Source organism: Kwoniella europaea, chromosome 2 (genome assembly GCF_036810445.1).
Source record: "Kwoniella europaea PYCC6329 chromosome 2, complete sequence".
In the NCBI taxonomy this organism is placed as follows: domain Eukaryota; kingdom Fungi; phylum Basidiomycota; class Tremellomycetes; order Tremellales; family Cryptococcaceae; genus Kwoniella; species Kwoniella europaea.
This window is the reverse complement of record NC_089488.1, coordinates 2,168,153-2,182,874: the sequence shown is the minus strand read 5'-3', so window position 1 is coordinate 2,182,874 and position 14,722 is coordinate 2,168,153. Positions and strand designations below refer to the sequence as shown.

At 43.6% G+C, this 14,722-nt stretch overlaps 6 protein-coding genes across 6 annotated transcripts; 3 read left to right on the top strand and 3 right to left on the bottom strand.

Moving 5' to 3' along the window:
* Positions 1-38: 38 nt before the first annotated feature.
* V865_007155 (glutamate-tRNA ligase) lies at positions 39-2,826 on the bottom strand (the record flags this gene model as incomplete). The annotated part of the gene is made up of 12 exons (XM_066230905.1): positions 39-170; positions 243-418; positions 510-627; positions 723-774; positions 891-1,273; positions 1,398-1,547; positions 1,667-1,846; positions 1,973-2,143; positions 2,254-2,301; positions 2,355-2,392; positions 2,450-2,522; positions 2,590-2,826. The coding sequence occupies 12 exons, from the start codon at positions 2,824-2,826 to the stop codon at positions 39-41; spliced, it is 1,758 nt and encodes a 585-aa protein (XP_066087002.1).
* Positions 2,827-3,056: 230 nt separating this feature from the next.
* On the top strand, positions 3,057-4,186 carry V865_007154 (uncharacterized protein; the record flags this gene model as incomplete). The annotated part of the gene is made up of 6 exons (XM_066230904.1): positions 3,057-3,122; positions 3,184-3,340; positions 3,400-3,458; positions 3,527-3,642; positions 3,716-4,020; positions 4,083-4,186. The coding sequence occupies 6 exons, from the start codon at positions 3,057-3,059 to the stop codon at positions 4,184-4,186; spliced, it is 807 nt and encodes a 268-aa protein (XP_066087001.1).
* Positions 4,187-4,558: 372 nt separating this feature from the next.
* On the bottom strand, positions 4,559-5,707 carry V865_007153 (uncharacterized protein; the record flags this gene model as incomplete). The annotated part of the gene is made up of 3 exons (XM_066230903.1): positions 4,559-5,149; positions 5,218-5,328; positions 5,396-5,707. 3 exons carry the CDS (start codon positions 5,705-5,707, stop codon positions 4,559-4,561), a joined length of 1,014 nt encoding a protein of 337 aa, XP_066087000.1.
* A 1,894-nt stretch (positions 5,708-7,601) lies between these two features.
* On the top strand, positions 7,602-10,436 carry V865_007152 (calcium/proton exchanger; the record flags this gene model as incomplete). The annotated part of the gene is made up of 11 exons (XM_066230902.1): positions 7,602-8,225; positions 8,300-8,448; positions 8,522-8,584; positions 8,646-8,740; positions 8,806-8,834; positions 8,894-8,971; positions 9,025-9,211; positions 9,271-9,933; positions 9,991-10,168; positions 10,233-10,349; positions 10,415-10,436. 11 exons carry the CDS (start codon positions 7,602-7,604, stop codon positions 10,434-10,436), a joined length of 2,205 nt encoding a protein of 734 aa, XP_066086999.1.
* A 466-nt stretch (positions 10,437-10,902) lies between these two features.
* On the bottom strand, positions 10,903-12,791 carry V865_007151 (uncharacterized protein; the record flags this gene model as incomplete). Its single annotated transcript, XM_066230901.1, has 6 exons — positions 10,903-11,570; positions 11,648-11,749; positions 11,864-12,034; positions 12,133-12,249; positions 12,327-12,426; positions 12,525-12,791. 6 exons carry the CDS (start codon positions 12,789-12,791, stop codon positions 10,903-10,905), a joined length of 1,425 nt encoding a protein of 474 aa, XP_066086998.1.
* A 389-nt stretch (positions 12,792-13,180) lies between these two features.
* Positions 13,181-14,608, top strand: V865_007150 (uncharacterized protein; the record flags this gene model as incomplete). Its single annotated transcript, XM_066230900.1, has 4 exons — positions 13,181-13,422; positions 13,524-13,675; positions 13,770-14,052; positions 14,149-14,608. The coding sequence occupies 4 exons, from the start codon at positions 13,181-13,183 to the stop codon at positions 14,606-14,608; spliced, it is 1,137 nt and encodes a 378-aa protein (XP_066086997.1).
* Positions 14,609-14,722: the final 114 nt, after the last annotated feature.

Genomic DNA, 14,722 nt, shown 5'->3' with positions numbered 1-14,722 from the left:
GGGGTCGTGCAAATATTTGACTGATGAACAATGCGTTTTCACTCTACTTGATCTTGCTTCCGTTTATTGGATTGATCGAATTCTCTGACGTATTCAACACCTCTCCTCAATCTTGATAAAGTTTCGTCTAATCCCAAGATCGTTATCAATTCAGGTATACTAGGTCCTTTCTATAAACACGCCCAAAGATCAAACGTCAGTATGGTATATGAATATGAACACAAATATAAGGCTTCACTCACTTTCCTCTCCGTCAAAGCATGTCTTATCGGAACCAACAATTTCGGTTTCCTATCTATACCCAATTGATCTAATAATCCATGAATCACATCCCATACTAAATCCTCGTTCAGTGTTGTAGAGGAACTGCTACTGGCGGATTGTTGGAGTGTATCTGCGAACAAGGATACATATTGACCTATTATCCATTGTACGAGCGTAAAAAACAATGAGTTATCAACAACTTATTCAGTGATAGAATTAGTGGGTGGGTGGAAACGTTCACTCACAGTATATCCTCGATGTGAGATCTTTCAACATCGACTGTGATTCGTGGCATGTATATGTGGGAGGTAGGAAATAGAATATCGAATGCATAGGCATCTCGGTGAGGATGGTGGTACGGGGCTAATGAACGGTTGAAACGCATTAGCTTTCATAGCTTCAACCAATATGTTTAAGATATATATGTGATTCGATAGTCAGAGAATGGTAATACTCACTAATTCAGCATCGAATACTTTTTCGACATACTGTACATCCTCCACCAATTCGCTAGCATCCCGAAAAACAAATGATAAGCTACCGCACCTCATGCAATGGGAGTCCAAAGGTCGAATATATATGTATATATATATATATATATATATATATATATACAATACACTTACCATCCCTTCAAAACTTTCTCATCCCTCAATCCCTGCTGAAACCTCCTAATCAAACCCTCTCTTTCACCTTCATTCCCATTGTCATGAGAGATTTTCCCACTATTCACCATCACTCCATCATTGCCTAATCTACCAGCCATTCTCCTCAACGTCATCTTATTCAGGAAATCCAACTTTAACTGATTCACAGCCGCTTTCCTATGCGCAATATGCGTAATATCGAACGCTTCTATCAGTTGATCCATCGTGAACAGTTCGTATAGCGAATGACCATCGTTACGGATATGAGGATCTAGGGTCGTTTTGGATGATAGGGCTGAATGATAGTCCCATCCCATCAAGGCTAGGAAATTTAAGAGAGCAGAGGGTTCGTAGCCTTGTTTCTGCGAATAGAGCACAAGTCAGTATATAAGCTATACATATATCCAAGTATACACAGTACAAAGGGGAAAGTAGTCGAGAGATTCATACGGATATGGGAACAGAGTCTTGTAGTCTTGTACTTACCATGTAATGCTCTACGAACGTATCTCCTTTTCTCTTACTTAACTTGGTACCATCCGGATTACATAGTAAAGGAAGATGAGCGAATTTCGGTGGGGTCCATCCGAATGCTTTGTAAAGGGAATGATGTTTGGGTATAGAGGGTAGCCATTCCTATAACACCACAGATATCAATCTCCAATCAGGGATACAAGTCGAAACAACTACATCGCATTATAGGGGATTTTTTTGGAATTCTCATAACTGTTTTCGTTACAGCCAAAGGCACTCACCTCACCCCGTAAAACATGACTGATTTCCATCAGATGATCATCTACCACACTTGCCAAATGATATGTAGGCCATCCATCAGATTTCATCAACACGAAATCATCGAATCCTGCTGTAGGCGCTGAAGGCTGATTATCGCCGAAGATGAGATCGGGAGGTATGTCCATTGATTCGGAGGAGGACTACGAATGAGCGAGATACGAAAATCATCAGTATTTCTTGTAAGATGATAGAATCATAATAGTCGCTTTCGTCGGACAAGGGGATATAAGGAACGATCTCGGACTCATTGCGAAATTCATATTCACTTTGTATCGCACAACGTATTTTGCCCCAGCTTTTTTCTTCCTCACTTTCTCCTCATCTGTAATATGCCTACATCGTCCATCGTAGCTGTGTCTCATCCCTTGCTGCTTCAACAATACTTTGATAGCTTCCAGTTCGTTGGGCGAGCAGAAACATTCGTATGCTTCATTTCGCTAATAAAAAGAACGATCATAGGATCAGCTAGTGTACTGAAATGGTCGTTCTGGTATACCCCGACTTCAACGCATAAGACCGAGCGGGTGCATTTGTGTGCAGAACTTACTGACAAGAGTTCCTTGGTATAATGATGATATATATCCAGCCTTTCCGACTGAACACCATCGTGAGCTCTTAAATCTGGACACATGGCAGGTTCTAGCTCACTTGAGTATATGGTCCGTACTTCCCGCCTATTCCGACTCCTGTACCAATTCTCGATCAGCTTAACTCCTGTGAACTGTCATGGCTACATAGCTGACCTTCGTCATAATCTAGTCCAGCCCATTCCAAAGACCCTCTCAAGCTATCTACAGCACCTTCCGTGAACCTAGTCTAATTCGGAAATACCATATCAGTATTTACACACTATACATCGTACTTAGTATATGGTATGACATACCCTATCTGTATCTTCTATCCTCAACAGCCACTTCCCCTTCCATTTCCTAGCTAGTAAATGGTTGAATAAAGCCGTTCGTAGACCTCCGAGATGTAAGTGACCCGTAGGCGAGGGAGCAAACCGTAATCTTGCTGGCGTTGGAATTTCCGAGCTGGTCGATGTCGAATGACATCGTTCACATATCGTTGATTTTGGTAAAATCGTTCGGATGAGAGGTATACTAGTGATCGTCCGCATCCTGGTGCTTCTCATGCTCTCTGTATATTGTATACTGTCTGTCTGAACGTTGTTACAGATATGGTTTGAATTATTTCGAAAATAAAGATCAAAATAATGTTCGTTCGCAAGTGATATCTTCCACGTCATCAGATTATCCTTCAACTTTCAAAAGTCAACCTCATCTCGATACGAGTAGTCATCTATCAACCTTCGACTTCTCATGCATACATTCAACTTGACAAGCCAAGATGACCACTTTCTACCCTGTTGCAAATTTCGATCGAAAGTCATTCTCCAATGCGACGTTGATCCTGGTACATTCCCTCTTCTCTATCGAGTGTATTTCATTCTGACGCTCGGATGTTATTGTCGTAGCCGGCAGTGTCACTAGGTAACGTCCCTCAACTTACATCCGACTTACTCATCACGTCCCTCGGACTAAGGAGGATAGGATACGTAGGACTGGGTGATACGGTCGCTCCATTCTCTGGGAAAGGGGATGATGGTGAGATAGTAACAGGTGGATTGGAAGGTATGACCATCTGTAAGGGATACTAAAACATACACGCTTACGAAGTGATGTGGATGCAGTGTATGGGAACGAAGGTTCGGAACTATACGTGATACAGCAGCGATCACCAACTTTGAAGGTCAGCTCTAGAGGAATCGTTCTTACCCAAAAAGAAGATAGCTGACCAGATACATCTGGATTGAACAGACCAAGAAAGATGAACATGTCGAATTGATACGGCAGTTCATCGCATCGAGCTCGTTCGGATTGGTACTCATCCTTACGAGTTTGGATGCGGCGAACCAAGATGATGCTCAATTATTGTAAGTCAACTCACCTTATATAGCACATTCTCATCTTTCGGAGTCGAGCTGACAAAGTATGACGAACCGTCAGAACACCACATCAACGTATCCTTCCCCCTTCCTCTTCTTCCTCGTCACACAAAACCTTACAAACCCTCGAAAACACCTTACCACCCCTTCAGCTGAATATCGACAGTGATTTCCCAACCACCGGATCATCAAGTAGTTCCGTCTATCCACCTTTCTTACCTGCTGCCGGTCTTACACGTAGATTACTATCAACTTTGAAAGACTCGTCAATACCCCACGGAGCGATCACAGCATGGTGTGTAGAGGGCGATAACTCAGGAGATGCAATGTCCTTGGCTCAGGTGGTGCTGAGATTACTGGGCATAGGTAAGTTGAATTGACGCCCTCTCTCAGAATCGGTATCCAGCTGACTTTTGATGGTTCGTCAGATGATCATGTCCAGCTCCAACAGCCCAAATCGTGGGAAGGATTATTTGGGACTGTGAATGGATGGAGTGGTGGTGCAGGACAGGATTCTGAATTATATGGGTAATGACATGTATCTAATATCGCTTAGCTTGTGTGATGACTTGTGCAGTAGCTGTTTGATGAATGGGATGATTCTGTATACTGCTATGCTGTCTATCAAGGATAATAGTCCAGGTTAAATACATTATCTGCTAAATCTTTTCGAGTGATTGTGATGGTACTTGAAGGCGTCCTGAACTGAATTTGTCAATCTGATTTATTGCACTTTGCCAGCATTGTATATAAGCAATAGTCAATCATGTACATTGTATATTCCTCATTCTGTTGAATATATAAACAACTATAGACAAATCAGATAAACCAAAATAAACAGAACAAAACAAGATCGTCAATTTAAAATACAACGTATATATCCACTTCCCCTACTTCATGGCCCTTACTGATCCCTCTCAGCACTTTCATTGACGACTCTCCCAGCATCCAACAACATTTCCAAACCCGAAGACGATCTCTTGCCCTCGCTGCTTGTAGATTTAGGCGACAACGAACCACCATTCCTCCTTGATCTATCGGAATTATCAATTCGTACTTCCCTTATGGGAGCAAGTGGTAATCCCCCAGGTGAAAGTGAATTGGGTGATCTAGATGAAGGTACTCGAAGGGAAGATTGCAAAGAAGGTAATTGCCAGTATCCTCTTCCTCCAGTTGTTTGCGAGGGCTCTTTCTCACCGAGGCCTACAGCTGGTGGGGGAGGTTGGACATACCCTGTCTGCTGGGGGAGTGGCGGACTTGGCATACCACTTGAAGTGGATCCTGCACCTCTCGAAGATGTGAGAGAAGGTGTACGTTCCACATGGGGAGGTACGGGACCAGACCCATCGAGTTCGAGTTGAGAAGGTGGGGGTGGTAAGGGAGATCCGTTAGGGGGAGGGACAGTCATTTGAGGTGGTAGAGCCGCAGCAGCCGAATGCAGGGATAGACGAGCTTGGAGGACAGTAAGTCTGGTTTGGATTAGGGCAGTAAGTCGCTGAAGATATAGCAGATACATCAGTATTGATTCTTTGGCGGGGATGTATGGAAGATGGTGTAACTCACCTCTTCCTCTGCTTTCTTCGCTCCGAGTATGGATAACAGTAACTCTCTATCGCCTTCACCTGATTTTCGGAACGAGTCGAGTATACTGGATAAAGATGCTGGTGGTGGTGGCTACATTTCGTTTGGAAAAGTCAGCTTGGCTCTCTATATTTCGATTGAAATCGAACTTCTGACATACCAATTCTTCATCCCACCATTTGCCACCTGCCGACCCACCAAAAGCCACGCCCAAACCTATACTGGGAGTTTCACTTGCATCTCTCCTTGATCTAGGTGGGGAAGGTGGTAGTTCACCGCCATTAGGGGATGATCGAGCATAGTGTCGTGAGGTGGAAGATGAAGGGGTATTGTTGCTCTTCGTGACGCCATTGGCAGGAGGGGCTGGTGGGGCGTAAGGATGATGTCGATGTTGATGTTGATGGTATGGTGATTGGGTTGGATGAGGATGAGGAGAGTGTCTTGAGAATGATGAGGGTCCTGCTGTTGTCATCGTGAATGGTAGTGACTAAATTGGATGTCTCCGTAAGAATGATAGATGGATGTTATATTATGGAGTACTGAATGAGATGGGATAGAGAGTTGTTCTCCTGTATTGTGTTGTATATGGTTTATAACAAGAGGGACGGGATGCGGATTGAAAAGGTGAGGTGATCCTATTTGATCCAATAATCTCTTGGCGTTACGCTTACTCTCCTCTTGGGTGTATCGGATCCTCCTTTCGTCTTGGCTTTTGATTTACCTATCGATACCTGATGTTACCGTCTCTTTGATCACTCGACAGCGCGTCTCAACTTGTTGATTTGATGTTATATAGATTTATGCAGCAGGCTAGGTAGATGTTAATCGGAAGGAGGGCTACAACATAGATGATGCATCGTAGTCATGTCCTGTATTTGAAGGATCTTTTGTTGACCTGGGATAGTGGAAAGTGGTTATAAATGGAAACATGGATGTCTAAACGAAAAATGCCAAGACCTGCATCGAAAAGAATGGATACATCTGGACCCTGAAAGGATGAGTATTTTCGGTTCCTGGGATTATTTATATTTACGGGTTAGTCGGTCCAAGCGTGATCAGAGAGGAAGATCTTTTTCCAGTAATAACAAAGGTCCGGAACCCCGTGCCAAGAATAAACCCACCTCTCTCTCTTGTCTTCTTCTCTTTCGGTCGCCTCTTACCTACTGGAAATACAACCACCTCTTTTCTCTGATGAGAATAGATATGTTGAGAACTGGTGATGGAGAAGATAAGGATCCAAGCGCTGATGCACGGAATGTACGCGACGCAAAGTACCATGCCGACTTATAGCGTCTCTTCATTGCACCGAATGGATACGCACTGCGATTATACCGCAGAGGACGATTACGAGTATAGCACGGTGCAATCATCCTTCGATTGCTACAACCATCAGCAAGCTACGTGTGCGCTGTATCCCCCCTCGACGCTGGTGAGGTGTGCTGTACCAAAACAAGACTTCGAAAGCTATGTTTAGCTCTACCATGTTGATTCCGTCGCTCCAACTTAGGGTTTTACGCAGTCGTGTTCATCTTGGCATGTCGAAAAGAAAAAGATGATGAGATCGACCGATTACGTAGAGCTTGTCTGAGGAATCCCGAACATCCAAGTACGTGGAAGTGCTACATCACGCAATCTCTACCAATAAATACAAGTGATCCCCCAAGCGCCTTTTCGTCTTAGCTCAGCTTATCGCTTTGTTCCGGTCAACCGGATACCGAAATGGTGCATACCTTTGTTACCGCAAAGGCAAATGGGCAGTTGATAAGCATGAACAGAGGATAGTCGACTACTCGCGTATTGAGATTGAGAACCGACCAGACTCTCTGCTTCATATGCTTATGACAAGACTGGTGAGCTCGGAGATGTGTCACGCAGATGCACACACTCAGAACACCACACGTGGGTGGAACTGGCCAGACAGCCAGGTGGAATGACGGTCTGTGATTGGCCGGATTAGGGATTATGATGGGTTATGATGAATGCCAAGACAACGGATCATCTTGTTTCCCTGTGATGCCCTCCTTTCAAGTTGATGGATGATACACGATACGGTCAACCACACTAACACACCATACACGATACACGATACACGATACACAGCATGATGCCCACTGCTGACCATCGGTCATCACCGTACACCACCATACGCAGTATCACTCCATCATCCTCCTTTCGATCGATTCACTCCCACTCACTCCCTTGTTGGTCTCTCTCTTCGTCGTTCTTCTTCTCACTTACTATCTACCATCTATTCACTAACACAGCCTCATCGTATAGTCTGTTGACTTTGCCTTCTCAAACGCATATAAGACAACAGATATCATTCATCTTCCATCTTCTCACTTTCATAAACGCTCAAACCTTCGATGATCACTCCTGCAGTCGTTGAACCTGAACCTGAACCCGATATAGAGGGCTTTACTCCCTCTTCATTACATACTCATACCAACAGCCAACAACCTACTACTGTACATAGTCAACAGCAAATCAACAACGTTACTCCTTCTGGAGAAGAACAGAAGATTCACAATGATCAAGATGCTTTCACCAAGTCGATTGGACCCAATCAAGATGATGGACTGCTCACAAACACTCCAGGTGGCAAATCCGGTGGTGGTGGTGGTGGTGGGATACTTAAGCAACCAGGATCGAGATCGTCATCATTTGCCAGGACTATCTTGAAGCCTAGATCGAATCGAGGTCACTCTAGAATGCCATCAATCACTATCACCGATACCGGTAATACGAACGAGAAAGCTCAAGACCAAGGACAAGGGCAAGTACGTCAATCGGTCGATGATGGTAGGACCGATTTCAGTCCTCCAGCTAGATCAAGCTCTGCACCTAATCTAGGAGGTAAGAGTAGATTGGCCCCACTCAAGAGCTTATCGGTATCCATCCCTTTGCCACCCAAACGAGGACCACCCGAGGGCGAGGTGCAACATATCAAGAAGACTTTTATTGAACCTACTTGGAAGGAGAGTTTCAGAGTGAGCACATCTATCCAACCCATCATGGTGATAATGTTGTCGTTGTAGCTGACATATTGGCGACTTGAAATCAGAACACCATCAAGTCTCAACCTTTCTTGGTGGCCATGCCTGTCCTTCTACCTATCTCTTGGGCACTACATCTCACTCATCAAGATTCAGTGGCCGTCTTCGTTACCTCGTTGATTGCCATCGTTCCTCTTGCTGGTGGTTTAGGTTTTGCGTGAGTGATATTTGCAGGTTAATACCATGCGATGACGAGTGTAGACGCTGATCTTGCATCTCTCTTTCGTCAGCACTGAAGAACTTGCTCATCGAGTCGGTGAAGCGTGGGGTGGTCTCCTTAACGCTTCGTTTGGGTGAGCTTGCTGCTTCATTAATGTATTCTACATTTGCAACTACTGATGCAGATCGTTATAGTAACGCCGTCGAATTGCTCATTGCCATTCTCGCTTTGGTCAAGGGTGATATCGACATCGTGCAAGCTTCCATGGTTGGAAGTATCCTCAGTAATGGTAAGTTTGGCTATGCGGGCTCATCATTATCAGAGTATATCGCTTACTCAATGCACTTTTCCCAGTCCTTCTCGTCTTGGGTATGAGTTATTTCGTAAGTATACCATATGACCTTGGCCGTCATCCATCCTGACGATCCATTTCGTTCTCCAGGCCGGTGGTCTTCGATTCCACGAACAATTGTATACGGTCATCGGCGCTCAAATGCACATCTCCCTCCTGGGTCTCTCGGTGAGTGATCAGTCTTCGACGCATAGCAACATCGCGCTGACCAGATATTTCAGCTACTTGCCATTGTCCTTCCCGCTGCATATCACGTGGCTTATCCCAACGTGCGAAATGTTGTGACCGATACTCGATCAGGCCTTCAACCAGAAGGTGAAGAGCTTCAAAATCTACTCAAAATGTCTCGAGGACTGAGTTTCATCTTGTTGGCCGTGTACGGAATGTTCCTTACCTTCCAATTGTACAGTAAGTGTGATACCTCCCATAAGTGTAAGATCGTCGTTGACACGTGCTTGTTCATTCAGCCCACGCATACTTGTTCCGGATACCCAAAGAGAAAGTCGCACATCCACTTCCCGGTCCTGCACCTCATCACGAACACGTGTTCCCTAGACCTCATTGGGTGTCGTCCATCGCCGATTCGTCCTCATCGTCCTCTTCATCGTCTTCTTCTGGGTCATCCATCCGATCTGGAAGATCAGGACATTCTCCATTCAAGAGATTCAGACGGTTCAGTGTATCATCGAAGAAGGATAGAAAACAGGCTCGCGATGGCGCTGAAGCCGATACCGAGGATAATACCGTCATCGGTAGTGTCCCCACTTCTAATGCTGGTGAAAAGACCTTATCGCCGACAGGAACAAGACAAAGCCCAACTGTGACTACTGCCTCTCCTGTGGTCACAAGAAGTAACACAGATGAAGATTACCTTCAACCACCGCCCATCAACGATGATAGGGATATCGAGGCGGCGTCTGTCTCGTCTTCGCACAACGTCATCATCGATGAGGATGGTACTGTTCACGTCCAACCCAAGGTGAAATTCTGGTTCGCCCTAGGAATGTTAACTATCGTTACCGGTTTGGCCGGTTTCACCGCTGAATGTCTGGTCGATTCCATCGATGGGTTGACGGAAACTGGAAATGTATCGAGGGAATTTGTCGGTCTGATCTTATTGCCTGTTATCGGTGAGTAAAATTGTACCTCTCGCACTCGAGACCTCTTGAGCTGACTGTTGTTTTCAGGTAATTCCGTGGAACATATCACAGCCGTCACTGTATCAGTGAAAGATAAATTGAACTTGTCCATGTCTATCGCTGTGGGATCTTCAATACAAGTTTCACTCTGTCTTCTACCTATCTTGGTATTGATAGGTTGGGCAATTGGTCAACCGATGTTATTGTTCTTCGATAATTTCGAAACGTAAGTGGACTTCCATAATAACATCATCTCGATCTATTTACTGATTATCTGAATTTATTCTTAGCATTACTTTGGTCGTTTCATTGCTTTTGGTCAATTTCGCAATTGCAGATGGACGAACCAACTATCTAGAAGGGTTCGTCATGATGATGGCTTATTTGTCTATCGCTTTGGTTTGTTGGTAAGTTGAAGATGTTCCGAAGTTCAACGATTAAACAGGCAGCTTACGTCTCATTTGATATGTAGGTTCTACGACCCAGCTGTCTAAGCCTTGTCAGATTATGTGAAGTAGCCACTTCATAAGATAACGCAAACATAGGGGTTCAACCTCCTGTTGGATGTACTTTTCCATTTCAGTCTCCCTTATTTCTCTTTTTGTTTTGACTTTCCTGATTAAGCCCGTGTGAATATGAATACACGTTATGTATAAATCAATAAATAAATTGAAAGAATGAATGAAGTGATAAATAAATCTAGGTTGTCATGTCGTACAGATTATATAGTCATTCCATTATTGAGATGTATGTTCGTTTCAGTCAACAATCATCAGTACACATAACCTATTCTTATCTGAATGGTCATGGCTGAGTACAAAATATCGATGGTTGCATTCTAACATCCCAATTCGCAAATTAGAGGTACAACATATACATATACATATGATTTGCGAAAGCTTGATAATGTATTTACTACATGTACGATAATGTCCATACCCAATCCATCTGTCTACTTATCTACCTTCTACTTCTAGCCATTTTCCCGGCTTCACCTCTCCCCAATCCCAATCCTTTTTTCTTCTTATTACCCCACTGTCTAATAGGTACGTTCACACCTCTAGCACGTAATTTATTATCCCTCTCTTCTAGTCTAAGTCGCTTATCAGCTTTTTTCTGCTGATTCATCGATATTCCACTGAAACTGCTTGAGGTTGGGTCTGCAGATGAAGAAGGGGACGTGAGGGATAGGTATCGTTTGACAGTTTGGGATACTTGATAATCCAGGTCGGAGGTAGTCGAGGTTGTTGTTTCTTGTAGCTGATCGTGATCATTGTCGTGGTCATTTAGATTTTCATTCTTCATCGTCGATTTCTGAATTTCATTTATACCGACATTTACATCATCACTCGCGTGAGTGATAGTATTTTGACTATCCTTATCTTTCTGATTGTCTATTTTCTCGATTGTAGATTTAGGTAAAGTTATAGTCAAATCGTCCAAGGTGAATTCACCCAACTTTCCTTCCCTAAATGCCCTGATCATAAATCCAGAAGCGGCCTCATGATCTTTCTCGCCGCCTTTTTTCAATGAACCGAGCCTTTCGGAGAGAGCATCAAGGAGAATGGTTATATCGTCTGTAGGAGGGAAATCGGAAGGGAGAGGTAACAGTGATAAATACGTTTGATCTGTTTGCCCCGTATCCGTCAGCTTGCTATCATACGTATGAGTTTGTCAATTGAATTGCTGTGTACGCTTGACTTACGTTTATTCGGATCATCTTTTTCAGCTATCAACCTTTTATTCATTTTCCACAGCAAGTAATCGACCATTGCGTCTTGTTCGAATAAAGATTCTTTGATTCCCGCTAATGCACCATCGCAGTAAAGATATGATTATCACATTAGTCAGTTGATTTTTGTTTCTGTTAATGTTACAAAGATGGTTTTGCTTTGAGGTGATATGATATCGTATGACTCACCAGTCAAAGCCAATTTCAAACCCTTCTCCGCCCCGTCCTCCCCCCTACCCAAGTAAGGTACCATCACACCCGGTGTATCATAGACGTATACACTGGGGTTATCATATATCTTTACTGTCCCTGTCAATTTACGGGTTATACCTGCTTCTGCACCTGTACGGAATGCTTTGCCTAAATACGACAAGAAACGACATTCAGCGTGACCATCATATAAATCAGATGTGATGTTGAATGATAGAACTATGAGTTGGTTAGATCATTGAACTCACCTTTCCTTAAACCTACTCTCCTCAAAGCGTTGAGTAGAGAAGATTTCCCAACGTTTGGCATACCAATTACTAAGACTCGTAGATCCGGTATAATCTCTTGATTCTCCCTTGCTATGCCTAAGATCATTGAACATAATGACGGTCAGCAAGAAGGTTAAACAGAACAAGATGTGTGAGAACTAGGTATAACTCACGCACAGCATGTTTCAGTACTTCCCTTACATCCTGGTCAGACCTGGTGTCTGCGAACATGACTTTTTGACCTGCATGCTGCAGAAAAGCTTTTTTGAGGGGCTATATAGATACAGATTATCACAAATTCTAGAATCAGTCACAATTTCTACTTTGAACTTATCGTAAGAGTCGTCGGAAAGATTGATTGTAGCACTAACCTCTTCGTATCTTCTTTCAGCTAAATCCCTCTTAGTGTAGACCACCAATTTCTCTTTTTCCTTTCCCTTCCCCTTCTTCGCTCTAGAGAGCATCTGATCAAATGTTGAGTTTATACTTGTCAGAGGTAATCTAGAATCCCTAGCTTCTATCACCAGATCGATGTTCTCCAGTAGAGTAGGCAGTTCTCGGAGGGAACGGGACATGTGGCCTGCGAACCATGAAGGGATGCGAGCTGGGTAAGGGAATACAGGGCGGATGAAGGACATGCTGGATACTCGAAGGAGATTGTCCTAGACACGGGAACAACGGTCTGAGTCTGTTTCTTGCTAATGTATTTATGCCTATATGCATGTCATGTTGGATTAGCGACAATGGACATTATCACTACTCGAGTTATGGCGAACAAAATATCGATAATATCGGTAAGTTGTGATGTCACGATATAAATTTGAGCTTTTAAACTTTTTCGGCTGTTTTTTATTTTCACCTGTACACAGAGTACACAGAAGATGTTCGTTCATTCAGCCTATTCACCATCTTTCACGGTACAGATCATCAACCAACATTGCCCAAGCAGCTCAGAACTTTGTCAACATCCATCAAGAAGAAAATCATATCGGACTTACTGTAGGCACGACGATAAGCTTTTGTGAAGATGTCACAACCCAATACCAACGCCCAAGCTTCTTCATCGAAACATCATAAATCCAAGAAAGATAAATCCCACAAGAAAGACAAATCACATAAACATGCTAGTAGCAATCATCAGAGCACGTCGAAAAATGATAAATCACCTTTCGAACATCGATTGTCACGTATGAGGTTGGCAATCCCACCGAAATTTTCATTGAACATGATGGAGGGAGTGAAAGAGAAGTTGGATGGGATGATTATGAGGTGGGTGCCGCACTACATCAGATGAACATCCCACACTAGATCTATGGACGATGGTTATGTGTATGATAGCCAATGCTGATACCATGATGTGATTGTTGCAGATACGTAGCTCAGATGGGCGGTGTACTGCTAGCTCACTGGGATCATGAGTTCGTCGATGATACTTCCAAAATCATCAATGAATGTCCATCGGGTGTTATAGAAGTTGAATTTCATTCGATCTTATGGGCACCTAAGATTGGTCAGAAATTGTGTAAGTGATTGCACCGGTTCACCATACTCCTTCTCCGTCTCCATCACGAAAAGGATTGGAACTGAATTTGTATTAAATCCTCTGCATTGCTCAGACGGTACACACTCCCTCTCATCACCTTCTCATCTCTCTCTATTATTCAACAAGACATTCAACGTTTCCATCCCATTACAACATATCCCCACTGATCTCTACGAATTCGAACATACCGATGAGACTGCCGATGCCGACTCGGATAGTGAGGACGAAGAGGAAGAAGGTTTCATCCTGGGTATGGGTAATAACGGAGTGGTAGAGGATGTAGGTAGATGGAAAGTTAAAGAAACTGGTAAATCTTTGGGTGAAGGTGGTAAAGGTATTAAATTTACTGTTATTGGGTATGTCCATTTAAATCCTCTTTCTTTTTCCGACTCCTCTAATCTTTTCGTCTGGCTAGTACCTTGCTGATCTTTCTTTTTTGCATTGTATTATAGGATGCAAGTTACCAATCAAATGCTTTCACTTACTGGATCACTCTTATCCGACCCTTCAAACCCCCCTCCAGCTCCTGAACCTACTCTCAACTTACCAACGAGAGTATCTCCCTCACCTTCCTTATCGCCCGAACCTAGTCATAGACCAGCTAAACAAGCTCGTTTGGCACCTACCGACAAGGCCCGTCAACCTACGGTTCAGGAAGAAGAGGAAGTACCAGATCAAACTGGTTGGACACCAAGGGAGATCAAAGCGTATAGGAAACAAATGGAGAAGAAGAAGAAAGACGCTAGGAAAGCAAGAAAAGAGGAAGGTCAGGTGTTGGAACATGTACAATTGGAAGCTGCTGGTGATCTCGTTTATGCCCAAGGACAAGGAGAGCTTGAAGAGAATGTGGATGTGGGAAGTAAGAGGAAAGCTGGACAAGGTGATTCTGAGAACAAGAAGAGGAAAAAGTGAGAGGAGACAATGGACGATAGTTAGAGGAGGATATTAGGATCTTCTTGTATACTTCTGCTTGTTTCACTTTTGGTTTTTCTGTTCTTCTTTGCATTCACTATATCATTTGGCATC